Below are 27,371 nucleotides of genomic sequence, written 5' to 3'. Positions count from 1 at the left end.
GAGGATTCGCTAGTGGGGAGCAGAACAGGTAAATCTACTGAAATACACTGTTGAGGGGAGCAGCAGGCAAGTCAGGAGAGGTCTACTGCACCATGTGGGTCAGCTCCCTGGCCAGGGATGGAACCCATGCTGCAGTAGCTGCAGATAGCTTCATGGTGCTGTGACTTAACCCCCTGAGCCACTAGAGAGGCCCCCACCAAGGAGTTTTAACAAGTCAGGGAAAATGTCTTTCCATAAAAATCTAGTCCTTTTTCTTGATTATGTTGAAGAATTCAACCAATCTATAACAATCTAAATTTCACTCTTCTTCAGATTGAAAATGTTCTACATATACAGCTACAGATATAAACTCTGTTCCCAGTTTACATAAAATTAGAAGAGATAGAAAAACCAATCTTGGATCATCCATACCATGTCTTGTACGTCCCAAATGTAATCTCGGAAAAATCACTTTGGCATGGAAATGTTGACTAACACGTATCAGTTGGATACGTAAATACACAGACTACAGTGCCTTCAAGCATATGATTTTTTTCCCTTTCAAAACGTGTTTTTAAATGCTGTTCCATCTGCCTATTTCTTGTATCCCAATCCCTACTCTGCAAATTATTACTTTTAATTTGGGCCTTGACTTAAAATTCACCTTTTCTTTACCAATCGAAATTGAATTCTTCAATCATGCTTTTATACACCCCAATATTCCCTTTTAGAAACCTAATCACTATTTGAAACTACATTTACTTTTAAAATTTGCTTTATGGGAACAACAACTAAATTTACTTTTTACTATTATAACTAACACTGCCCACAAAATGTCTGCTAAAATCAACTACAAAAGTATATCAACCTCCTTTTCTTACATTATAAATGAATCAAAACATTTTCTGCTGATTAGTCAGAAATTTGGCAACATTATCTGACTCCTCTACTCTCCTTTAGTTACCTTACTGGTTGTTTTTTCATAATTTCCATCCCAAAATGGCAAAAGGAACATAAACTATGTTGCAAACGAAATACAAGAGGGAAAAAAAAGGGGGGGGGGGGCACACAACAAATGCAATATTAAAAAAACACCTAGTAGTGATTGGTTTTGAAAACTAACCTGTCTGGGGAGCTATTTATGGATAGTCTAACAGAATGCACATAAGTTATACTAAACCTTGCTGCACCTCCTCCTGCAGTGACCTTTAGGGCTAATGGCTTTCGCCATGGACCGGCTGGCTGGGCAAGGAACCAGCAGGGGGAGTACAGCAAAGTTCCCTGAAAACATAGATAAGACAGACGCTTATCAAAAGATAACGACCACCAGGAACCACTACAAGAATGCTACTACAAAAAACCTTATCTCGTCTTTCTAGAACTACAAACATTATCCCCTTATTGTCTTTCTAAACTTCCTTCTTTCTTCTATAAAGGTCATTGGTTGTTAATTAAAAAATCTTATGAAATCCTTAACACAAAGCTGACTCAAATGAAACATTACTAAACCCTGTAATAATTAAAATATAGTTTAGGTAAAAAAGTAGTAAAACAAAAAATGCAATTATACAGTTTAAAAACAAAACTAATGGTCTATCTACTTAGGAATGAGGCTAGGTCCAGATGTGAATCACCGCCCTGTCAGTGATAAGCTAAACCCATGAGCAAGCTGATTTCGTTGATATTCACTATTCCTATGCTTTTAGAAAACATATATATACTGGTCACAAACTCAAAGAGAATTACACTCAGATTTACACTCTCTCTTGAAGTGTGTCTGTTTGTCATTTCTTTCGCCGAATCCCTGACCACCCTGCGCAGTCTCTCAACCCTGAGATGGCCTCATCATCTACTGCTGTGCTGGTCCGCGGCAAAACCTAATCCTCTGAAAAACTGCACATTAGATCTAGAACTTAGCATCCATGCATGTGCCAAACACTGAAGAAACTATCATGGGACCTATCTCCATGTAGAGAGAAGTTTAAAAAATAAATACTAATTTAGCTAAAATACTCTCAAGCAAACGGTTTTTAATCAGCAAACAAATATCTGTTCAAAGCTACAATGAATCAAGAAGGGTAAGATTAAATTCTCAGTCCCTCAAGCAGAAATCCTCAGAAGTTAGTTCCCTTTACCGTTCTGCCATGGCAGAAAGCAAACACCTCTTCTGGTTATACAAGGAACATATAGGCAATTTTTCAAAATTTATATATAACTACATAGCTAGTGAAGGGTAGTAGCAGTTGTCCAATGTAGTCACTCTTTCCAACAAATTAACTATGTAACTGATCCTCTTAAGTTGATGCTTTAGTTGCTTTTAACTAAAACAAGGCAGGAATTGAATTGATAACTACATACAATATAACATTTTTTTTGTTTTTTTGTTTTTGTTTTTGTTTTTTTAAGATTTATTTATTTGTACAAGCACTGGGTACAGTCAGAAGTGGGAGGGTGAGAGAATTCACCAGAGCCAGAGCGGGGAACAGAGCAGGCAGACTGACGAAATACACTGCTGAGGGGAGCAGCGGGCGGCAGGAGAGGTCTGCAAGCCAATGTGGGACCCTCGCCCTGCAGCCGGGTATCAAACTAGCGCTGCAGAGGCTGCGGGCAGCTTCACAACCCAGCGCTCAACCACTGCGCCACCAGGGAGGCCCAATATAACATTTGCTTTAATGAAATATTCCCAATAGTCAAACTATCACTAGTCTCATACCATTAATTATCATTTAAAAACAAGACTAGGTTGGCTTGACAGATCTCTCCTGTCTGGCTCCGCTGCTCCCCTCAGCAGTGTATTTCGTCAGTCTGCCTGTTCTGTTCCCTGCTCTGGCTCTGGTGAATTCTCTCACCCTCCCGCACTTCTGACTGTACCCAGTACTTGTATAAATAAATAAATAAATCTTTTTTTTTTTTTTAAAAGAAAAAAGAAAAAAAAAGACTAGGCTATCTTCTAGTTCTTCAGAAGATTCTATAAGAAATCCCAGGAAGCTTACTCTGCAATAAGTTTGGTTTTTTGTTGTTTTTTTTTTTTTTTCTTTTCATTTACAGCCTCTGGGAGCCACTCCATTTAAAAATAGGTATCACAGGGCCTCCCTGGTGGTGCAGGGGTTAAAGACACAGCATTATCAAGCTACCGCCTGGCACTGCAGCATGAGTTCGCCTGGCACTGCAGCATGAGTTCGATCCCCGCTGGCAAGGGAGCAAACCACATGGCACAGCAGACCTCTCACCCTCCCACCACCTCTGGTCTACACCTTAGTTCTTGCATGCATAAATAAATCTTTTTAAAAAACAGAAATCATAATGGGCCTTCCTGGTGGCACAAAGAGTTAAGCACAGCACTATGAAGCTATCCGCAGCCTCTGCACCAAAAGTTCGATCCCCAGCTGGGCAGGGAGCTACCCACATGGCGCAGCAGACCTCTCCTGTCTCACCCGCTGCTCCCCTCAGCAGTGTGTTTCAGTAGATCTGCCTGTTCTGCGCCCCACTGTCTCTGGTCAATCCTCTCAACTCGGGCCTGTACCCCAGTTCTTGTATGCATAAATAAATCTTTTCAAAAAGTTAAAATATCATCCTACCTAGTCAAGTAAAACCTGTCCTTTGACACCAAATTCATTCATCTCACATTCTAATAAAATGAAATAACAGAAGAGAACTAGAAAAAAACGACGTTAAACTTTAAGAAAGACGATGTTTTCAGGAAAATTTGGAAAACCTTTATGTAATTATATCTTTAAAAACCTTATCTTTGAAAGAAATACTGAAGTATTTACAAATGAAAGTATATGATATCTAGGCTTTGGTTCAAATTATATGGAACGGAAATGATTAGGATATGGATGAACAAGACTGGTCACAGTTGAAGATAGAAGTACATGAGGGTTCGCCATACATTCCTACTTCTACATAAACACGTTGAAGTTTCTATGAAATATATGGTTTTTCTCCATACCATTCACTGTTTATTTCCATGCAGACTCATGTTGCTGCCTATATAACATTTTATTCCAAAATTGTTCTGAGAACCTCTGGGAGAAGATTGCATTATATTTAAATGTCATACGTACAAAATAAACAGAATCAACAAAGAAACTTTCAAAGCAAATCACTATTTATACAGAATGCAAATGTGAGATGAATATGAAAAATTAGTAAAGTTAATGAAAAAGGCTGCAAAGCAGCTTTATGGTAGTCACATGTGTACCATAGCTAAGGATGGAGGACTGAGGAAACTCTAAGAGTTTATTAGCGAAGAGTCCACCTTTTATCTCATACCATATGCAAGGCGAAAGCTGTGTAATTAACATTAAAAGCCCTCTCCCCAAAATAAACCCCACCCCACCCCAGAACATTATCCTTTCTAAAAGCAATTGTCCTTTACATAGATGTCACTTCATTTTTCTACCATTTAAGTACGTCACTAAGATACAGCATCAAGTAACCAAAATCTGACGCTTAAACTTTAATTTCTATTGAATAGCTACATGTTACTACCAAGAATAAAGTCAAAGAACATCTACTCCAGAGTATTTTAAACTCAGAGAACTGAACTTGACACTCCATTAGCCAAGTCCCCTATCCAGTGGCAAAAATTAAAAACAGAGAAACAAAATGTTCGTTTTTAAAGACAGCACTTACTTGAGAATGGTTTTTGCACTACTGCAGTCTTCAAATCGAATGGAGTAACCAACTTCCTGGCCCAACATCACATCCATTTCATCAGCAACTCTCTGAGCCACACTCATTGCAGCCACTCTTCTGGGCTGGGTGCAGGCAACTCCTCTCTTGGGTCCTGGTAATGATCGCATGTACTCCACACACCACTGTGGAATCTAGCAAATAATTTCATATTTAATAAATTAATTCCAATCTGCCCACATATAAGCTATATTTAACATAAACTGCTTTATCTCATTTCAATAATTTAAAACAAAAATTAAATTAGGGACACCACAAATTATTTATACTATCATGACCTCTGCTAGTAGAGAGGGTAGGTCATGAATTAACACTGATATGACATAACTGTCCTCCTAAAGGGGCTAAGTCCACTGAGGCTTTGCACAACCCCCTCCAGTACAAACTGCTCCATTAGTAGGGATTTTCCTATACATAGGGGCAGGGGATCATACTTATGAAAAATTCTGTTAACATTAGTTTCCACAATTTTTCTAAGATATTATAACTTAAATACTTTTACAACTTGAGTAACAAATTGCAGGTAAATGAAAATCATATCCCCCTTGGAGTTATAAAGCTGTTACTATTCAACTTATTTCAAGTTTGGTTTGTAAATCAAGACAACCTAACTCCTACCCTTCTCCTCCCAGGAGAGGTCTATATAATGGCAGTATCTTAGGTACCATGTCAAAAATCCATTTTAGTAGGGCCTCCCCGGTGGCGCAGCGGTTGAGCGCTGGGTTGCAAAGCGGCCCGCAGCATCTGCAGCGCTGGTTCGATCCCCGGCTGCTCCCCAGCCACCTGAGGAGGGTCCCACATGGCGCGCAGACCTCTCCTGCCGCCCGCTGCTCCCCTCAGCAGTGTACTTCAGTCCTTTTGCCTGCTCTGCTCCCTGCTCTGGCTCTGGTGAATTCTCTCACCCTCCCGTGCTTCTGATGTACCCAGTGCTTGTATAAATAAATAAATAAATCTTAAAAAAAATTTAAAAAAATCCATTTTAGTAGATGCCAATCTCAAATTCAACAAGACCTGGAGAAGCAGCAGCAGCACTCTACAAAGAAAGGAGGCAAGTAAAGGGAAAGGAAGAAAAAACCATCAACAAGCATAAATTGATTGCTTGCCTTGATGACAGTGCATTTCCTTCCTGTTCCATTATCAGTAGAATCTAGGATGACCTACCCTCTAATTTCATGCTTCTTCTCTAGTCACTTACCTGGAAAAGAACTGCAGGAAGAAATTTAAATGCCCCCTACATGAAAGCGGAATCCACTGCTGCAAGACAGTCAGTCACAGTGGGTCTCTATAGAAGCCTCTAACTACTAGACTCTAATGCTAGGATTTGTACAATGGATACCTGATAAAAATAAATATGGCTGCTGCACTATAACTACATTTCAATTATTTCACTTTTTACAGCTTGTGATAACCATTACCATTGACAGATATCTGAGGGAGGGGATCATGCCGCTTCCGTAAGAATACCACAATGTAGATTTGTAAAGGATTTTAAATGAACAAAAAAACTAAATTAAATAGAAGGGTTTCTCTGAGCCCTAAACCCACAGACCAAAGTTTAAGTGGTTTTCCAAACAAGTTACACACACACACACACATATAAAAACATCTTGATTTCAGCAGGACTCTTACAAAGGCAAAATATACCTAAGCAAAACGAAATTTTAAAAATGCATTGGTTTCAATTAAAACTATTCCAAATAAAGAATTCCCAAGGAGGGCCGGTGGCGCAGCGATTGAGCGCTGGGTTGCGAAGCTGTCCGCAGCCTCTGCGGTGCCGGTTAGATCCCCGGCTGCTCCCCGGCCACGGGAGGAGGATCCCACATGGCGTGCAGACCTCTCCTGCCGCCCGCTGCTCCCCTCAGCAGTGTACTTCGGTCCTTCTACCTGCTCTGCTCCCCACTCTGGCTCTGGTGAATTCTCTCACCCTCCCGCGCTTCTGACTGTACCCAGTGCATGTATAAACAAAACCAAAAAACAAATAAAATAAATAAATAAAACATGCCTCTATTTTAAAAAAAAATTCCCAAGGAAACAATGCTCAGATTTTAAAATTTACTCCAATGAAATGGACAGTCTACTCCTACTTTTAAAAGTTTTGGCTAATTCAACACTTTCTAATTTTGATGTCAGAACCTCTTTATAACTCTTAAAATTAACAAGGATGCCAAACTCAGATTTACTGTTTAAGAAATTAAAAATGAAAAATTGTTAAAATATTTCTAGCAATAAAAACCTAGTGATTGTGAATATAACATTTTCTTAAAAAAAAAAAAAGATTTAATTTATTCATTATGCAAAAACCAGGGTACAGGCCAGATGTGCGGGACGGTGAGAAGATTCACCAGAGACAGCGGGGAACAGCACAGGCAGACTGACCGAAATACACTGCTGAAGGGAACAGCAGGACAGCCAGGAGAGGTCTGCCTCGCCCTGTGGGTTTCTCCCTGGCTAGCCGAGAATCGAACCCGCGCTGCAGTGGCTGTGACAGCTTCACAGTGCTGCGCTCAACTGCCTGCGCCACCAGGGGAGGCCCTCAATATAACATTTTCAATGAAACAAAAATTCTACCAAAAATTCAGCAAGAGTACATGGTTTACATTTTTGCATCATCTCTAAGTGTGACTTAATAAGACAACTTTGATTCTCTTATCCACTTTTATTTTGAATGTGTTAACAATATTTGTATTTTGTTTTAAGTATAGAAGAAAAATCCCAGGACCTTTAAAACCATTTCAGTGACTTTCAAGGATTCCCAAAAGCATTTGGAGAACAGCTCAGGTGTCCACTTGTTTCTAAGAATATGGCATTAAGAAGGAAAGCTGGGGGCCTCCCCGGTGGCGCAGCAGTTGAGCGCTGGGTTGCAAGGCTGCCCGCGGCCTCTGTAGCGCCAGTTTGATCCCCAGCTGCTCCCTGGCCACCGGAGGAGGGTCCCACATGGCGCACAGACCTCTCCTGCCGCCCGCTGCTCCCCTCAGCAGTGTACTTCGCTCCTTCTGCCTGCTCTGCTCCCCGCTCTGGCTCGGTGAGTTCTCTCACCCTCCCGCGCTTCTGACTGTACCCAGTGCTAGTATGGATAAATAAATAAATCTTTAAAAAAAAAAAAAGAAGGAAAGCTGGTCCTGAAATATGCAGGCTACTAGCTGAATCAAGCCAGCTTCAGTTTTTTTTTAATTTCCTATTTTTTTAAAGATTTATTTATTTATTTATACAAGCACTGGGTACAGTCAGAAGCACGGGAGGGTGAGAGAATCCACCAGAGGCAGAGTGGGGAGCAGAACAGGCAGACGATGAAATACACTGCTGAGTGGAGCAGCAGGCGTGGCAGGAGAGGTCTGTCGCGCCATGTGGGACCCTCGCCAGCGACAGGGGATTGAACTGGCGCTGCAGAGGCTGCAGACAGCTTCGCAGCCCAGCGCTCAACCGCTGTGCCACCAGGGGAGGCCCAAGCCAGCTTCAGTTTTTATAAAGTTGTATCAATGTCAATCCCAGCTGGAGTTTCCATTCCTGGCCCAAGTGGTCATTTTCACTGAAAGAATATTTTATTGGTACCCCAAATTCAACAAATTCAAACCATTTTACAGCTTCTTTCAAATATCTAATGCCTCCCATCGCTCCTACTCAAAATAGTAACATCCTGACTCCAACCTACCCTTCCTTTCTTCTCCAGTCTCCTGTCCCATAGTGTGAAAATGTTTATTATGTTCCCTGACACATAATCTCACATCAACATTCTCACTATAGGATCAAAAAAAAAAAAAAAAAATCCTGATTATTCTCTCCTAACTCAGAAGTTCACATGGCTTCCTAATGTATATAGATTAAGGGTGTTTCACCTGCTCCAGCTCCCTCTTCATATACACCAAGTACTCTGGCCAGGTCAAACGGTGCTGTCCCTTCTCTACACTGTATGCACCCTTGTTCATGCTTTCTCTTTGGATGAACAAGCTTCAACTTCTTACACATGCAACAGTGTGAGCATACTAAGTTGCTATGTGAAATGTCTTTGCTGTGAGTCTCAAAAACTGAAGTTGTGGGCCTCCCCGGTGGTGCAGTAGTTGAGCGCTGGGTTGTGAAGCTGCCCGTGGCCTCTGTGGTGCCAGTTCGATCCCCGGCTGCTCCCCGGCCACCGGAGGAGGGTCCCACATGGCGCGCAGACCTCTCCTGCCGCCCGCTGCTCCCCTCAGAAGTGTGCTTCGGTCCTTCTGCCTGCTCTGCTCCCTGCTCTGGCTCTGGTGAATTCTCTCACCCTCCAGCGCTTCTGACTGTACCCAGTGTTTGTATGCATAAATAAATAAATATATATATATAAATAAATGAATCAATGAATGAATGAGTAAATACCATTAAAAAATTTAAAAAAAAACTGAAGTTGTACCTTACATTTCATTTGTAAGATTTAATTTGATGATAGGCACAAAAAGAAAACCAAAAACCAACTAATGATTGTGTCAAAGTTTAATATGACAAAAAGCATGAGTAAAACTCATTATTAAATTGTCAGTTTTCCTTCAAATTCCCCAAATGTCCTGCAATCCCAAAGATCTTTTAAAAACAGCCAAATTTTAATCCCAATTTGAAACCTGTTTCGAGATGATCTGACTTTAGTCTACTCTTAATTGCTACTAAATAAACTCACAAAATTAAGTTTAAACTAAATATAACTTTGACTATGAAAAAGGGACAAAGTTTGAACTACTGAACCCACCTAAATCCCTAATTATGTAACCCAGGACAACCCACTAAGCCTAAGATTCTCATAAATCTAAGCCTTATTTTGCTCATATGTCAAATGGTGATTAACAACGTCCTTACAGGGTTGTTGAGAATCTTAAATCAGGTAATACATAAAAAGTACAGTGCCTGGCTTTATCCAACTGCTAATTTAAATAGATGCCCTTAATACTATGCTAACTGGGTAAACAACACATGAAATATTTTAAATGCTATGGTATTAAGTTTATAATTAAATGGCTTTACATACTTTTAAAAATCTCTATAAAGGTGCAAAAAATAAACCAACTATTTGAGTTCCTAACATGAATCCAAAGTTTTCTCTGACTTAAAAAGAATAAATTGTTTCTCACAGGTTTAGTCTTCAAAAAAACAAGCAAAAACTTGCTATTTCAGTTGCTAGTTTTGCTCTCAAAATGTCTCTATAATATACTCAAATTCTTAGCTCTGTACTATAGGTAATTTACACAAAAGATAACTTATATATGCAGTTTATTCCATTGTAAACAAATCACAGATACACATGGAAAACAGGCCAATAGGAAATGTAACATTAATTTTTTTGCAAGGTCAAATGATTAATAACTAAATTCAACACTCTCCTCAGTTTTCTACAATTGCTAGGAGCTGCTACTTGTGCACTTAAGAAATTTTAAACTGACAGTTCAGGTTCAATCATATGAAAACATGATTAAGTTACAGCAAGAAAACACAAAATAAAAATTACACTAAAATAGCATTTTTCATTAGATTCATAAAAACTCAAGTTCAGTAGTAATCTAAAGGTTCCCCACATTTGATCTCATACAAACTCATGGAGGGCTATATACAACATTACAATCTGCAGACAGCATTTTTCGCTTCTGTGAATTTTTTCTATAGGTACACTTGCCCACGCATAATCACCATTAGAACATTAATGTCTATAACATGGGCCCAACAAATGATGTCTCACCCACATTTGAAAAGTATCCTGAATATAATATGAATGAAACATTAGCAACTGTACTTAGTTCTATGCAGGAGAGAGTGTGACTAGATGGAGGTCATAGGTAAAGACTTTACAAAATGCCAGAGAGTTATTGTTTTGTAAAGAATAGGTAATATTTATTTATTTTTTTAAAAGTTTTTTAGGGCCTCCCCTGGCGGCGCAGTGGTTGAGCGCTGGGCTGTGAAGCTGCCCACAGCATCTGCAGCAACGGTTCGATCCCCGGCCACTGGCGAGGGCCCCACATGGCGTGACAGACCTCTCCTGCCGCGCCCACTGCTCCCCTCAGCAATGTACTTCGGTCCTTCTGCCTGTTCTGTTCCCCACTCTGGCTCTGGTGAATTCTCTCACCCTCCCATGCTTCTGACTGTACCCAGTGCTTGTATAAATAAATAATTAAGTCCTTAAAAAATAAATAAAACAATTCTTTAAAAAAAAAAAAAGATTTATTTTTTATTTATACAATAGCTGGGGCACAGGCCAGAGGTGCAGGAGGGTAAGAGGATTCACCAGCGACAGAGCGGGGAACAGAGCAGAATAGGCAGACAGACCAAAAGCACTGCCAAGGGGAGCAGCGGGCATGACAGAAGAGGTCGGCCATGCCATGTGGGAATCGAACCCACACTTCATAAGCTGCGGACAGCTTCACAGCGCTGCGCTCAACCCACTGCACCACCAGGAAGGCTCAAAAATAGGTAAAATTTAGATGAGACAAACCGGAATGACAAAACCAATATAGGGCCTCCCCAGAGGCACAGGTAAATGTCGGCGCTATCAAGCTATCCCCAACCACTGCAGCACGAGTTTCATCCCCAGCCAGGAAGCTACCCACGTGGTGCAGCAGACCTCTCCTGTCTCGCCCACCACTCCCCTCAGCAGTGTATTTCAGTCAATCCACCTGTTCTGTTCCCCATTCTGTCTCTGGTGAATCCTCTCACCCCTTGCACCTCTGGCCTACAATCCAGTTCTTGAATGCACAAATAAATAAATCTTAAAAACAACAACAACAGTCCAGTGTTTCAATTCCCTACACCCAAACACTGGAAAACAAAACTTGTTCTCCCCCCATCTGCTCTTTACCATAGTCGAAAGTGTGCAGGAGAGCATTGCCGCCATACTTACTGTAACAAAACTGGGGGGAAAGCACTGCTGTTCCCCAACACCCCACAAACGCCGAGAAGTAGGTACTCTACAGGAGTCCCAAGTCATTAAAACTGCTAGCCATCAAAGCAGCTATTCTTCAAAATGGTCTACCAGATGCAGACAATGGGAAGGCCCATCAGGATCAAATACACAACATTTAGTAAACTTTAGTATGTACTGTGATGTAGAATAACTCACCTGTGTTGTTTTACCAGATCCGGTCTCACCAACCAGGACAAAGGACTGATGTCTAACCAAAATATCTGTAAATCTATCTTTGTATTCCCAAACAGGGAGCTGAAGCCGTTTCTTTAGAATATCGTAGTATCGAGGAGTATGGGGTAAGTTGGTGAATGGGTTGATGCACTGTGGAAGAGATGTGTGTCCTGCATGTCCGGTGTGTGCTGCGTGTGCTGAGTGTGCAGTGTGTGCTGAATGTGCCGAGTGGGCCGAGTGAGCTGAATGGGAGGCCTTTAAAGGTGGTAATCCAGCACTGATAAGCATAGCATTAGTGGAAGCTCGCAATTCCTTCTCCTTTTCCTTCTCCCTCTCCCGCTCTCTATCTCCTCTATCACGTTCTCGGTCTCGATCTTTAGATCGATCTTCACGATCCCGGTCACGATCTCGATCCTTCCTAAAAATAAAAATTTACAATTCAGATCCTGAATTTTATGCAAAGTGCTCATAGCAGCATTACAGTCACAAAGAACAGTGTACAACAACCAATGAATAAACGATATCACAAATAATGAAGAAGCAGGGCCTCCCTGGTGGCACAAGTGGTTAAGACGCAGCACTATGAAGCTATCTGCAGCCACTGCAGCACGAGTTCGATTCCCGGCCAGGCAGGTGACCCACAAGGTGCAGCAGACCTCTCCTGACTTGCCCGCTGCTCCCCTCCGCAGTGTATTTCCGTAGATCTGCCTGTTCTGTTACCCACTGTCTCTGGTGAATCCTCTCACCCCTCCGCACCTCTGGCCTGTACCCCAGTTCTTATATGCATAAACAAATCTTAAAAAAAAAAAAATGAAGAAGCATATAATAAAGGTGCCTTTATGCCACTCAGACCCTTCCTAGATGATGACTCAAATTCTTTAAGGAAGTCTCTTTCCACAACCACTGGCCATCCAACTAAGAAAACACGTTCGTCTTCTGCAAGTAAAATCCCCTTTTACTTAAAACAGTAGAAATTAAAGACCATTATGGGAGGAAAGGGCAAAATTAGACAGGACAGTTTCACAGTTTCTTTCCTAAGCTCTCCAAGTTATGTGAAAAGGTATTTTTACATTGATTAGCAATAGCACTGCTGCTGAAACAAAGATGTTGTCAGTTCACATCAACTCTAAAAACATAAATCTTTATATTGTTATTACAAATATTATAAATATCTTTTTATTATTAGGGGAGCTTGTTTTAAGTGACTGTACAGTGCTTCCCCCATTTTGTTCAATAAACACTACTGACAAGAAAAACTAAAACTGAAACATTCTTTTGTTTTCATTGTTTACTCTTGCACAATAACCTATCAGCAAAAGCAAAACATGGGAAATACTTTGTAAACCTTCTTACAAATCGGTCAACCATAAAATGAAACAGTCATTGAAAACAAACTTCACTGGACACGGTAAACTTGTTTAAAATAGTAAAATCAAGCAGATGCCCACTATATTAACTTACATCAATTTTAAGTAATCAACTCTAGCATATATCACTGGGTATTAGAAAGACCCCTAATACAAGAATTTTAAAATAATCTATTAATTATTCATTCTACTAATCTAGTTTACTTCAGACCAAGTCACAGAGCAAATCTGCCACAAAGTGCACTGGACCCCAAATCCAAGCAACATGCAGCATTGACACAAGACACCAGACATGCCACTGTTCCTTATCCACAACACACAAAAGTCATACAAATTTTCAAAGCCCAATTATCAGTAGCAGAGAAGAAACGTACACTCATTATCACAGCGCATCAGATGGGCAACAGCAACTTGGTAAAACACAGCTAAAATGCCACTACACCCATTAAGTTGTCCCTGAATTTCAGAAATGGTAAACTGATCAGATTATATGTGATCTACCCAGTACTTCCTAAACAGTAATTCCATTCCATTGGAAATTCACTTAAAGAGAGAAAAGTTTTATGAACATACACTTTTCACTCACATATCACTTTTCATATATACAGATTTGTATACATACATGTATATATGCATTTGTGTATGTATATGCATATGCTGGATTGTCAGAAAAGTCATGACACATTTTTGCTTGAAAAACAGAATAACATCGTTTTTCTGACAGTCGATATATGGATCTTTGCCCCCCATCAACATTCACCTCTACAGACTCACAGAACATACGAGCTAGCATTGATGCCTCTTATCCCATGGAGCAGAAGAGAAAGAAAACCAAAGAGGAAAAGAAGCCAAGGAGTAGCCTAATAAACAGAGAAAACAAAGTCTCATGATTCAAAATGGAGCCTCCTGGCCTGTGAAATATACTCTGTTTCTCTCATTCTGCCTGTGGTCCACAGCGCTCATTAAGTATTTATACTGTCCCAAAATGTGAATGAAGAAATGTTTATAACAGGGTATATATAAATGCCCAGCTAAGTGAGCAGCATTGTCACCAAGAATGATTCAAAAACCAAACCAAACATGTGCAAGGTCATGGAACTAAAAAGAACCCTTAAAGACCACTTGATCTAAATAAAAAGGATTCATGTTTCTAGTACTCACTTCTACTGGGTTGGGGGTGGGGGGATTTAAGGTGAAAACCAAAGTTTAATGACTCATACTTTTAGCACAGTACCAAGCACTTAATGTTAGAACCTAACTTTTCAAGAGTTGTCAAATATGGGCAACAGAGAGAGCACAGCGGGACAATGTAATCATGTATCATGTTGCTTTGTTACAGTAACACTTATACTAACAAGTGTTTTCCAAGGACCTACCTCACCAGAAACTTCACTACCAAAAATACCACACAGGAAGTACATAATACATTCTGAGGACAAAGATTAGCTGCTGACCAAGAAATGGGGGTAGTGGCGACAGAAGCATAAAGAACCAAGAACCCAGTCACCTATGCAATGGTAAGCCAAAACCTCAATTTATTCATTTTCAATGTAAAAAATATTAAGTCTCTTACACTAAAAGCTACAGAAAGGATGAATCACCTTCAATCACCTCAAAATGTAGCCTATGACACAAACTACTCCAATGAGGAAGGGAGGATAAGAACTAAAAGTGGGTTATAATTCTTAGTCTCTGAAAAATATGCTAGTTACCAAGGGAAAAAGGGGGAGCGAGGAGAGGGTTTGAGGAGGGGACAGACAGGAATTTTGGTGGAGGGTGAGTGAAACGTGTACATGTGGAGGTGTGAAAATGTACCACCCCCCAAAATTATACAGCTATGGAAACCACTGGCAAGGGATACAGACTTGTGAAAATGCAGGTTTTCTTTTTTTAAAAGGGTACTTTTATTATAAAGGAGTGTTGAGAAGATCTAACTGATTATCAAAACAATTTACAATCAGTTACAATACCAGCAGGGAGAAACAAAACCTGACAGCAATTGAGCAGACTATTCTTTACTCTAGCTCAGCACTTAAGCTAACCATAAGCACAGCTCTTTCTTCCTCTATAAAATGTAGCTGTTCATGTTTTGTGGGGTATTGCAAGGATTAAATGAGTTGATATATATAATGTGCTTTAAAGTGATACCTGGTGGACACAGTAAATACCCAATAAATACTGCTCATCGTTAAGTTGTTGTTTTTTTTTTAAAATTTATAATGCCATGTTAAAAGTCTACATGGAATAACAGGAACTAAAGTACTGCTAATGAAGTTGTAAATAGGTCTCAAAATCGGAGTATTTTAAATAAGCATTGCTTTTATCTGGCAATCTCACCTCTGGGAAATTCTCCCTAAAGACTAAGTGTACAAATAGTACAAATAAAGGTGTTAATCAGACTTCTCACATAAAATAAGACTGGAACCTAAACATCAAGGGACAGGAAATTGGTTAAATAAGCTATTCTTCCTTTTGCAAGTGAAATACTATGTAGCCAATGAAAGGACAATGTATTCCTATTCTTTATGACATACAAAAGATTGAGGGAATTTTTTGCCTTTTCTATCTTTGTGTATGGGTATTTCTTGTGTTCCCTGGGGCAAGTTACAAACCCCCAACTACAACATATGGTTGTACTAAATGTGCTCATACATATAAAACACTGAGAGTACTTCTGGGAGCACAGCATGTATTTGTATTATTAAAATACTATTTTCACTTTTCCATAGTCAATAGGAAAGCCCTTAAGTACTGCTGGAAACATCAAAGTGAAAAATGTTCCTATTTCTTTTAAAAGGTCCCCCCCCACCCCACCCCCGTCAAAACTTCAACAGTAAGTTGGTCTTTCGCTAATAATTTTACAAAGAAAATTTTGTGGGATGAAAAAGGAATGGGTCAGTATGTAATAGAAACCTTCAACTTCTCTGCTTGATCCCCAAATTATAATAGACTAAGAGTAAATAAAGTCATAATCTGGGACAAGCTTGAATGTAAGTGAAGTTTCCCACTGAATTACATTCTTTTCCCCTCCCCCCGAAAAAACATTTAAATGATGCACACACACAAATCTAAATGAACGAACCTATTCCCAGTATATTTTGTTCCAGTCTCAACGGTTGTGAGAGACATCACTTGCATCTTAGCCAGATGACAAGCCATTTATTTTTGCTTCACAGGAACCAAGAACCTAGTGTTCTCTACGTTACCAACCCATTATAAATGCCATTAAAATAGGCTGCAATGACTCAAAACTACAATCACAGTGTGTACTGTAATGAAAAAAGAGGCAAAGAATGAAGATGAGACGATCACCACTCCAGACCCAGCTTCAAGGTTGCACGAGTCACCGCAACAAAGCTGGGGCTCCATTTTCTCACCCCTCTGAGTGGAGCAGACTAGACTCTCGAAAGTCACGTTCAGCTCTAAGGAGTCTGGACAAGTAACTCAAAAGTGCTTAAGTTTTGCTTGTGTGGGGGGTGGGGCGGGGAGAGAGAGGGGGTACAGCCTAAAAGGAGAAAAGTAACGTCTGCTCTCGTAAATGAAGACACGTACAGGATGAAAGGGCCGCACGTCCCTCCTGCTTGCCCAGCTCGCCACCCGCCCGCGCTCTCTCAACCCCGCACGTGGCTGTCGGCCCAAAGACCGGGTGAGCAAAACTGCACGAAAGTTTCACAGCTGGCCTGGCAAAGTGATTGTGCACACAGATACTCACACACACGCTCAAAGCATAAACTTGTGCAAAGCATTTGGAGTCAGACTTCTGGGGCTTTGCCTGGATTATCCAAACAAACGTCCGCTGGGGAGCCGCGCGCGAAGGGATTGTGAAAAGCCCACGTTACATTCCTTAAAAACGCACCCGCCGTCCAAGCCCTTCACCTCCCCGGCACCGTCCCCAAGGCGGTGTTTTACCATCAATGCGAGCACACTTTGGAAAAGGGTCTTCGGACTCCAGAGTCTACTGGGGGGGGGGGTAGGAAGCACGAACTTCTTGGGGTGAGGAGCGCCTTCCGGGTCCTGCCCCGGGAAAGCCCGAAACCGAGGTTCGGCCGGAGCAGGAACCCCAGGAGATGGCGGGAGGGCGGCCGGCGCGGAAGTTTGCCGAGTCCGACTCGCGAGTGTTTGAATGGGCCGGGCCCGCGCTCTCCCGCCAAACTCCGAGCTCAGCGGCTCCGGCCCCGGCCGCGCCGCCCGCGGGGGAGCGGCCCGTCTCCCCCCTCCCGCGGCCCCCGCCAGCAGCCCCGCTCGGCCCCCGCCACCCCAGGAGCCGACCCGCGGGGCCACGCGCTCCCCTCCCCCTGCGCCCTGCCCGCCTTTCCTCCGGAGGGGCCCCGGCCGCGCACCCCCTCCCCAAGGCCCTCCCCGGGGCCCCCCCGGGCAGAGCAGCGGCCGGCGCCCCAGGAAACCAGCCTTCCCGCCGCGCCCTCCCCCCTTCTCTCCCGGGCCCGCCTGGGGAGCCCGGGCCACGAGGTCCGCGGCTCCTCCCGCCCGCTCCCCCGCGGGCGGCCCCCGCCGGGCCGAGGAGGAGGCGCCCGCGTGGCCGCGCCGGGCCCCGCCGCCCCCCCCCCCGCCGGGCGGCGGCCGCGCCACATCTCCCCGCGCCCTTGCCGGGCCGCACGCCGGGAGGGGCGCCGCGCTCCCGCCCCGCCGCGGCGCGCCGATCCCCGCCGGAGACAAAGGGCCGGGCCCGGGATCCGCTCGGCCGGGCGCCCCGCCCGCTCCCCGCCGGGCCCCCAACAAAGCCCGAGCGCGGCCTCGCGCCCCGGCCTGGCTCACCCATCGGTCCCCGCACGCTTCTTGCCGGAGGGGTAATCCTCCCCCAGGTCCAGCCGGTGCCTCTTGGACATCCTCGGGCGCGGCGCGCGAGCGGCTACGGAGGAAGGGGCGCGGAGCTGAGGCCGGAGGCGGTGACGGCGCGGCGGGAGCAGCGGCTGAACTCCGGAGGACCCCCACCCCTCCCGCCACAACAGCCTACACCGTGCGGCCCGAACCAGGAGCTAAAATGGCGGCCGCGACGAGGGCTGGGCCTGCGCGCGCGCTTCCGCTGCGTGCCGTGCGTGCGTGCGTGCGTGCGTGCGTGTGGCGCGCGCACGCAGCGGAGGCGGGAACTCCGGCCCCGGCCCCCGCCTCGCGCCCCCCCCCCCCCTCGGCCCTGGCCCGGCCGGCCCGCCGCCCGCTTCCGGGGGCTTCTCCGCAGGGGCGCGGCGGCTGTGGGGGGGATGGGAGGGGTGACCCCCAAGGGCTTCACCTCCCACCTCCGCCTCCCACGGTCCTCGCGCTTCCGAGGTTGGAAACTGAGAGTAGAGGAAGGAGGTCGTGTTTATCTGTGTTACCTGGTTTAGGGGAGTGAACCCGGACCCCGGAGAGGCTGAGACATGACTCCCGCGCAGATGGGCACAAGGGGTGGCGACTATTTGGGAACCCAAGAGTTTTGTAACCCCAGATCTAGAACTTGCAGCTACTGGCCAGACACTTTCAGTCGCAGTACAGAAACTGAGGGGGGGAAAAGGATATGGACTTGCCATGATCCATTTTGCCTTTTTTTTTTTTTAAGTATTTATTTATGCATACAAGAACTGGGGTACAGGCCAGAGGGGTGGGGGGTGGGGTGAGAGGATTCACCAGAGACAGAGTGGGGAGCAGAGCATGCAGACTGAGTGGAATACACTGCTGAGGGGAGCAGCAGGCAAGACAGGAGAGGTCTGCCATGCCGTGTGGGTAGCTCCCTGGCCGGGGATCCGTCTCAGGTTGCAGTGACTGCAGATAGCTTCACAGTGCTGCATCTTGACTTCTTGCGCCACCAGTGAGGCCCCTATTTTGTCCTTCTTTTACTCAGCACAGGGAGCAAACACTCAACCTATTGATGTTTCTTACTAGAATAGAGAAAATCAGCTGAACAGATTTCCCCCCATACCTGGTAGGTTCTTCTGTGAGTCTAGGAACCCCTTATAAGTAATTTTTTTTTACATAAATATAATCATGGGGTTTTACTTTAATTTTATTTTTTTTTAAGATTTTATTTATTTATACAAGAACTGGGGTACAGGTCAGAGGCGCAGGAGGGTGAGAAAATCCACCAGAGACACAGCAGGGAGCAGAACAGAAAGATGGACAGAAGACACTGCTAAGGGGAGCAGCAGGCAAGGTAGGAGAGGTTTGCCATGCCATGTGGGTATCTCCCAGGCCTGCCAGATAGAACCCCCCCTGCAGAGGCTGCAGACAGCTTCACAGCGTGGTGCTCAACCTGCTGCGCCACCGGGGAGGCCCCATTATCAGTAATTTATGTGAAGAAAAAAAATTGGGTGTTACCAGGCCCCAACAGAACCTACCGTATCTGAACTTCCTACTTTCATATAGTGAGGAAAACCTGTAAGGGCAAAACTGTGTTGTGTATCTCGGTGCCAATTATGGGCTTTCACAATGTTAACCTTACCTCCGTCTTCATTCTTACAGTAACCCTGCAAAGTAGGTATTGTTTTACACATGTGTACACTAAGAGTGAGGGCAGTGCATGGCACAGCAGTTAGGGCTGTACCTAAAGCTATGTACAAATTGATGGAGTAAGGTGTTTCTTTTGAACTTGGTGGATCTCTTCCCCAAAACCTACTTGCGTGATCAGTTGCATTCATTTCCAGAAGAAAGACACAGGCAAACTTTATCTTCAGACCAATGTAAACCAGATTATCTCTGTACTTCACAAAATGGCTCTGTTCAGATCCTTTGGAACACCATCCTTGTGTTCTTACCAAATCATCAGAAAAGCAATTGCAGAAGTTACGGACAATTTTCTATTGTGACTCATCAAAAGAGTTTTTTATTTTTGTATCACATCCACATTCCAAAATCAGCAGAAAGAAAAATGAATATCTTCACATAACATATTCAGCACAACTGTCTACCTTAAATGTACATTAGTGACTATTGTTAGTGCTCATAATGCATAGTTGTGGAATTGTAAACCTAGGCCATGCCCAAGTCCACACAGCAAGATAATGTCGAAGTCAGAATTAAAATCCAGGTTTCACTTTATTCAACTTCCAAGTCTTCAGGTTCCCAGATTAAAGACTGCTATTCAATACTGTAGATTTGGAAGAAATAACGAGGGGAATGTTTAGGGTAGTACCTACAGCAGAATGTTTAGGGTAGTACCTACAGCAGAAGTGCTGTACCTTAAGAGTCACTTGGCTTCTCAGACATGTACAAGGAGACTTGGTAAAAAAGGAACTGAAATCAGAGTATGCAGACTCTTCTTGGGCCTGTGATATATCTAAAGCAAACTGTCATCGAATCCATTATGTTGTGACCTAAGTGGCTGAAGAAAGGCAATATTTACCTAAAGACAATGACCTTTCTGAAATCTACAGTAAGGGGAACAAAGGTTCAGAATCTCTCCAGGTGCTCACACTCCCTGGGAAGAGGATCTGTGTTTTCTGGTTCTACATGATCCACCTTAGATTTCCAGGCCCAATAGTCCTTAGAGTAGAAAAGAGCCATCCATCAGGCCTGCAACATCTTCCTGAAAATTTTGGCAGAGGATATTTCCTTTCCTCTCTTACTCTTTGTCTACAAGACAGCCCTCCCATTAACCCAGAGGAAGTGTCTTATGCAGTTAACCAGCTCCAGCTGTTCAGTCAGAGGTGTCTGAATCATTAATAAATGGTAATGATAATAATAAACACATCTAAAGTACTTAGGGGACAAAGAAACTTTCTTGCGCATTCCACCTATTTGATCTTTACAATAACTTTGAGCTAGGAGGCCTCCCTGGTAGCACAGGGATAGCACTATCAAGCTATTGACAGTCACTGAGACATGAGTTCAATCCCTGGCCAGGGAGCTGACCCACATATGCAGGAGACCTCTCCTGTCTCTCCTGCTGCTCCCCTCAGCAGTGTATTTCATTGCCTGTTCTGCTCCCCACTCTGTCTCTGGTGAATCTTCTCACCACCACCCCCTACACCCCGCACCTCTGGCCTACTCCCTTGTTCTTATATACATAAAGAAATAAAATAGATCTTTAAAAAAAGCAACTTTGAGCTAGGTGTTAAGTTTGTTCACAGGTGGGAAGATGATGTACAGAGGATAAGAATTGTGGTCAAGAGGGCAGATGTAAGATCCCTCACAGGTAGTCTGTGTGCTTGGTTGCCATGCTGTGCTACTGTTTGATAAATAAGTATTCTTCCACAATATTCTTCTAGAGTTTCATTACTGAGGATAAGATACCCCAGTCTGACAAACGCAATGTGAACTGGCAAACTGAAGCGCCTATATTGTCTAAGGGGAAGGCTGGTTTATACAGAACCCAAAAGACACATCAGGATATGAACCCAGGCTGCTTCCAGTCTCACTACCATCTACACCCTATTACTTCGTTTGCTTATTCACAAGTATATATTAAACCCCCATGTCAGAACTTGAGTTAAATGCTGGGAAAAGAGGAAAGAACAAAATAGTTTCATATCCCTGCCTTCATGGCACTTATCAGAGGAAGAAAGATGGGCATCAAATGGCTAGGCATGTAAATAACCACAGTCATTTCATCACTTAATGACAGGATATGTTCTGAGAAATATGTCTGTGGGCGATTTCGTCGTGTGAACATCATAGAGTATAATTACACAAATCTCACTGATATAGCCTCCCACACACCTAAGCTATAACAGGGCCCCAAAATATATGGGGTCTTTCACTGACCAAAACATTGTTATGTGGAGCATGACTGTATATTTAGAGCTCTCATAAGTACTAAAAAGGCCACGAAAGGGGACAAGTGCCATGACAGCACATAAAAAGTGAATCTGGGACCTCCCTGGTGGCACAGGGGTTATAGAAATAGCACTATGAAGCTAACACCAGCCACCGCAGCACGAGTTCGATCCCCAGCAGGCAAGGGAGCTAACCACATGGCGCAGCAGACCTCTCTGTCTCGCCCGCTGCTCCCCTCAGCAGTGTATTTCAGTCAGTCTGCCTGTTCTGTTCCCCACTCTGTCTCTGGTGAGTCCTCTCACCCTCTGCACCTCTGGCCTATACCCCTGTTCTTATATGGATAAATAAATAAATCTTAAAAAAAAAGTGGGGGGCCTCCCTGTTTGCACAGGTGTTAAAGACAGAGCTATCAAGCTATTGCTAGCCGTGAAGCAAGAGTTTGATCCCCAGGCAGGGAGCAACCCACATGGCACAGCAGACCTCTCCTGTCTCACCCACTGCTCCCTCAGCAGTGTATTTCAGTAGATCTGCCTGTTCTGCTCCCCATCTCTGTGGTGAATCTTCTCATCCCCCACACCTCTGACTTACACCCCAGTTCTTGTATGCAAAAATAAATATTAAAAAAAAAAAGTGAGGCCTCCCCAGTGGCACATCAGGTTGAGCGCAGTGCTATGAAGCTATCCACAGCCTCTGCAGCGCAGGTTCAATTCCTGGCAGGTCAGGGAAATACCCACATGGAGCTGCAGACCTCTCCTGTCTCGCCTGCTGCTTCCCTCATTGGTGCTTTCGGTCCGTCTGCCTGTTCTACTCCCTGCTCTGTCTCTGGTGAATCCTCTCACCCACCTGTGCCTCTGACCTGCACCTCAGCTCTTGTATAAATAAATAAATCTTTTTATTTATTTATTTATTTATTTATTTTTTTATTTATATTTTTTAACTTTTTTTTTTACAAGATTTATTTATTTATTTATACAAGCACTGGGTACAGTCAGAAGCATGGGTGGGTGAGAGAATTCACCAGAGCCAGAGCAGGGAGCAGAGCAGGCAGAAGGACCGAAGTACACTGCTGAGGGGAGCAGCGGGCGGCAGGAGAGGTCTGCGCGCCATGTGGGACCCTCCTCCGGTGGCCGGGGAGCAGCAGGGGATTGAACCAGCGCTGCAGAGGCTGCGGGCAGCTTCACAACCCAGCGCTCAACTGCTGCGCCACTGGGTAGGCCCTAAATAAATAAATCTTTAAAAAAAACACCTGACAGAGTAAGGTGTAAGAAAGATCTCTTAGAGAAAGGGACATTTGAATGAACACCAAAAATGTGAGTACAAGTTACTCAGGCAAAGAGGGAGGAGAACATTTCAAGCAGAGAAACAGCCAGTGCAAAGACCCTGAAACTTTAAAAAGTCAGCTGCAACCCATACACAGAAAACAGCATGAACACAACATGATGAGGAAGACATGATCTCTCAGGTACAGAGGCCATACCAGGCAGAGCCGAAGGGGTTGTGCTAAGGATATTAAGACTTATCCTCCCCAAGAGCAAAAGGAAAACATCAAAGAGATTTAAGTGGGAAACAATACGATCACTCATGAGGACTTACCAGGATCAACAAACCCATCTTCCTCTTTGAGTTCTCTTTACTGCAAAATGTTTACACATTAGAAAGAACCTTCAGTCTTGTTTTTAATCACCCTGTCCTTTATCACTTAACAAATAGAAATAGCTACAAACTGTAGGGGATACTATGATTGCCATAGAATCCTACTTGAAGAATAAATGACACCCTTCAGCCCTGGGAATGCCACCTGCAGAGAGACCTCAGCAATCAGCTCCCTTCTGGAACTTTATGGCTAAAGAGAACTATCCAAGGGCAGTCAGAATACGCTGTGGAGGTACAAGTGTCTGACTCCTTTCCCCAACTTGGGACAACAGTGAGTTTCAGAGCATCAGAACTCTCTGGGGGAGAGGAAGTGTCAGCTGAATCTGTTGTTATTATGGCATCTCCTGTATTGTATGCAGTTTAGCCACTAGCCACCCATAGTTAACTCAGATCCCACAAATTAAGGGCATAGTCATCAGCAGGACCATCCACAAGTTCTGGGGTTCCTAGGCTGCCTGTACTTCTGAACAAAAGGCTACAAACTTGGGGTTTTCCACAACCGCCACAGGCTCAATAATCTGCTAGTATGACTCAAAGAATCATGATTGCAGTTTTATTAGGAAGGATGTAAACTGGGACCAGCTGATTCAAGAGTCCACAGGGTAAGACCCAGAAGGATCCTGAACACAGAGCTTCTGGAGCTTCTATGCCCATTCTGTGTGGAATTAGGACACATGCCTCTTGGTTCACAAATCAGGAAGCTCCACTGAACTTTAGTGTCCTGAGTTTTTATTAGAGTTTCATTACATAACTATAATTGATTGAACCACTGACCCCAATTTGAATTCACTTTCCAGCCCCCTTGCCTTCCTAGCGTCGGCAGGAAGTTGGACTAATTTCACATAATTCAGAGCCCCAACCTTTTAATCAGTTGGCTGGTCTTTCTGGCATAACCAGCCTTCATCATGAATAGTCTCATTAGCATAAATTCAGGTATGGTCCAAAGACATAAATAACAAGATACTTCTTGGGAAATTCCAAGGCTTTTGAAGTTACCTCTGAGGAATCAGGGACAAAGGCTAGTCCAATCAATCCTTTCACAAACAGCAGCCCAACGTTTCCCTCTGCTCCCTGCTTTCATCCTTTCCCTTCCACTGATGTTAGTCCTAAGATTTTCCTTAATAAATATACTGAGAATATGGTTTTCATGGCATCCAACCTAAAAGATTTGGTGCTGGAAATGATCCAAGAAAGCAGACACTATGATCAGGTTTTGAAGTTGGCCATCCATTGCTGGCCGGCAATGAATCAGTGGTGGCAGGTAGAACACAGCTCAAAAAACAAACAAACAAAAAACTAAGGCAATTTTTCAAATTTTCACCTGTGGTGTGCTGGGAAGGAGCATGCATTGTTCTCAAGTATAGGGAAAATAGTAACTGAGCACACTGAAATTCGATGACTTGCTAAATTGAAGAGATATTTTAGAGAGATAATGAAAGACTGTGAAGGATTAGTTTGCAATCCAAGGCTAAGTGTGAAAGCCAGGAGACCTTCTGGGAAGCATAGAAACAGGTTTTCACCTCCTGCGGTGGGAAGACAGAGAAAACTGAGGACTGACTCTAGGACTTAAACACAACAGCAGCAAAAATGAACTGGAAACTGCCAGATTCCATTTGTAAGATAACTTATAACTCTCCAAGAAGGTAGGCATGGCAGCTCAGAGTTAAGGCTCCGATCCTACTTTTGTTCCTAGTGTTGGAAAATAAGTGGGATTTTGACACATGGAATGGGAACATTTAGGTTTATATACTTGAAAAATCTTGAGCCCAGGAGAAAATACTCTTGAGGATTCTGCCCAGGAGAAATGACTTTTTGAGAGCTTGGGGGGTATGGGGTGGGAGAATTAGGGAGGGGGAAGAAAAGGGAGGTAGGGAGGGCATTTCTTCTACTCCAACCCTTTCAAAGGGCTTTCCCCAAGGGGATAAAAAACGCAATCAAGAAAACTTGTGAGGGTCGCTGTGCAGGAATCCAAACCCATTAAATGACTGAGTGTTGAACATTTAAGTTATAGAACAAGTCTCTTCCCGCTTCCTCCACACTGACAGGGCTCCAGTACAACCAGAGTAGATTACAGCTAAAAGTGCAGCAAGATAATGAATCCAACTGAGGAAGAGTTCCTGGGAAGCCCAGAGTCAAAAAGGGAGATTTGGGCCTCCCCTGTGGCTCTGCGGGTTGAGCGCTGTGCTGTGAAGCTGTCCGCAGTCTCTGCAGCACCAGTTCGATCCCCGGCCTGGAGCAACCTACATGGTGCTGCAGACCTCTCCTGTCTCGCCCGCTGCTCCCCTCAGCAGTGTCTTCGGTTCTGTCCGTCTTCCTGTTCTGCTCCCTGCTCTCTCTGGGGAATTCTCTCACCCTCCCGCACTTCTGACCTGTACCCCAGTTCTTTAAATAAATCTTAAAAAAAAAAACAAAAACAAAAAAACAAAAAGGGAGACTTTATGGGGACCCCAGAGGAATTACACCTACATCTATAGCAAACCTTAAAGACAGGCCAACATGTAGCTAGACCATCATAATACCTCAGAACTGCTGTTGACTCCGGTTCCTATTACCCAAAATGGTTTTCAACAATTACTAGCCATGCTCAAAGACAAGAGAAAATATAGTTTGAAGAGATAAAGCAAGCACCATACATCCTCACTTAAAGTCATCTAAAGGCTCTTTGAAACTGAATTTAGGGACCTCCCTGGTGGTACAAAGGGTAAAGTCACACCACTATGAAGCTATCAGCAGCCACTGCAGCATGAGTTTGATCCCTGGCCAAGGAGCTGATCCACATGGCGCAGCAGACCTCTCCTGTCTCACCCGCTGCTCCCCTCAGCAGTGTATTTCAGTAGATCTGCCTGTTCTGTTCCCCACTCTGTCTCTGGGGAATCCTCTCATCCCCTGCACCTCTGGCCTATACCCCAGCTCTTGTATACATAAATAAATCTTAAAAAAAAAAACCTGAATTTAACCAAAATAACGTATAACAAAACCAATTTTCACCTGACAGGGGGTAGCCTATATTGTCAAAATACTAAAAAGGATGTAAAATAATGGTACGTCATTACAAAGGAAAAAAATGTAGAAAGGGAATAATTTTACCAAGGCTGAGTGCTATGAACAAGACTTCAGTTCCTGTGGCATATTCCTGGTCACACAAACATCACCCAACTTCTAAATAAAGACCCCAAACACTTCTACTGCCAACAATTCTAAGTATTTATTCAGTTATTTTCCAATTCTCTTATTCTAGTGCAGAGTCCTCATGGCTGGTGCCTCTCCAGGCAGCTGAAGACACAAGCCAGAACTCAAAATGACATTAAGTGAGGATGTATGGTTCTTGCTTTGTCTCTTCAAATTTTATTTTCTCTTGGATCCCTTCCCACAGGGCACCCTCAACACTCACAGCCATGCAACTCACACAGGGACACCTAACATACACAATCAAACCTAACATGCACATCTTTGGGAGTTGAACTCAGATGAAGTCCAGATTTTGGAATTTCCATGGAGGGAATTTATTTATTTATTTAAAGATTTATTTATTTGTGTATACAAGGACTGGGGTACAGGCCAGAGGTTCAGGAGCTGAGGGGATTCACTGGAGACAGAGTGGGGAACAGAACAGGCAGATTGAAATACACTGCTGAGGGGAGCAGCGGGCCAGACAGGAGAGGTCTGCTGCACCATGTAGGTTGCTCCCTGGCCGGGGATCAAACTTGTGCTGCAGAGGCTGCGGCTATCTTCATAGTGCTGTGCTTAACCCCTTGTGCCATGGAGAGTGTTTGAAAGATAACCTGTGTGCAACATAGATTCAACACTGAGCTGAATGAAACAATCAGCCACTAAAGGCAAACACTTTATTATTTCCTGATGTGAGATAGAGAAGACAAATTCACAGTCAGAAA

At 43.7% G+C, this 27,371-nt stretch overlaps 1 protein-coding gene across 1 annotated transcript in view; it reads right to left on the bottom strand.

Moving 5' to 3' along the window:
* DHX15 (DEAH-box helicase 15) overlaps positions 1 to 17,966 on the bottom strand; it is a gene marked incomplete at both ends in the record, with an annotated part of 56,698 nt that extends 38,732 nt beyond the window's left edge. Inside the window, 3 exons of the mRNA XM_084232898.1 lie at positions 4,618 to 4,811; positions 11,738 to 12,173; positions 17,896 to 17,966. Of these exons, the coding sequence (XP_084089024.1) occupies positions 4,618 to 4,811; positions 11,738 to 12,173; positions 17,896 to 17,966 (701 nt within the window). The remainder of the gene's footprint in view (positions 1 to 4,617; positions 4,812 to 11,737; positions 12,174 to 17,895) is intronic.
* Positions 17,967 to 27,371: the final 9,405 nt, after the last annotated feature.

This window comes from Talpa europaea, assembly GCF_964194135.1.
Source record: "Talpa europaea genome assembly, chromosome: 5".
Lineage (NCBI taxonomy): Eukaryota > Metazoa > Chordata > Mammalia > Eulipotyphla > Talpidae > Talpa > Talpa europaea.
The sequence above is the reverse complement of the archived record's forward strand: the minus strand, read 5'-3'. Positions and strand labels throughout refer to the sequence as shown.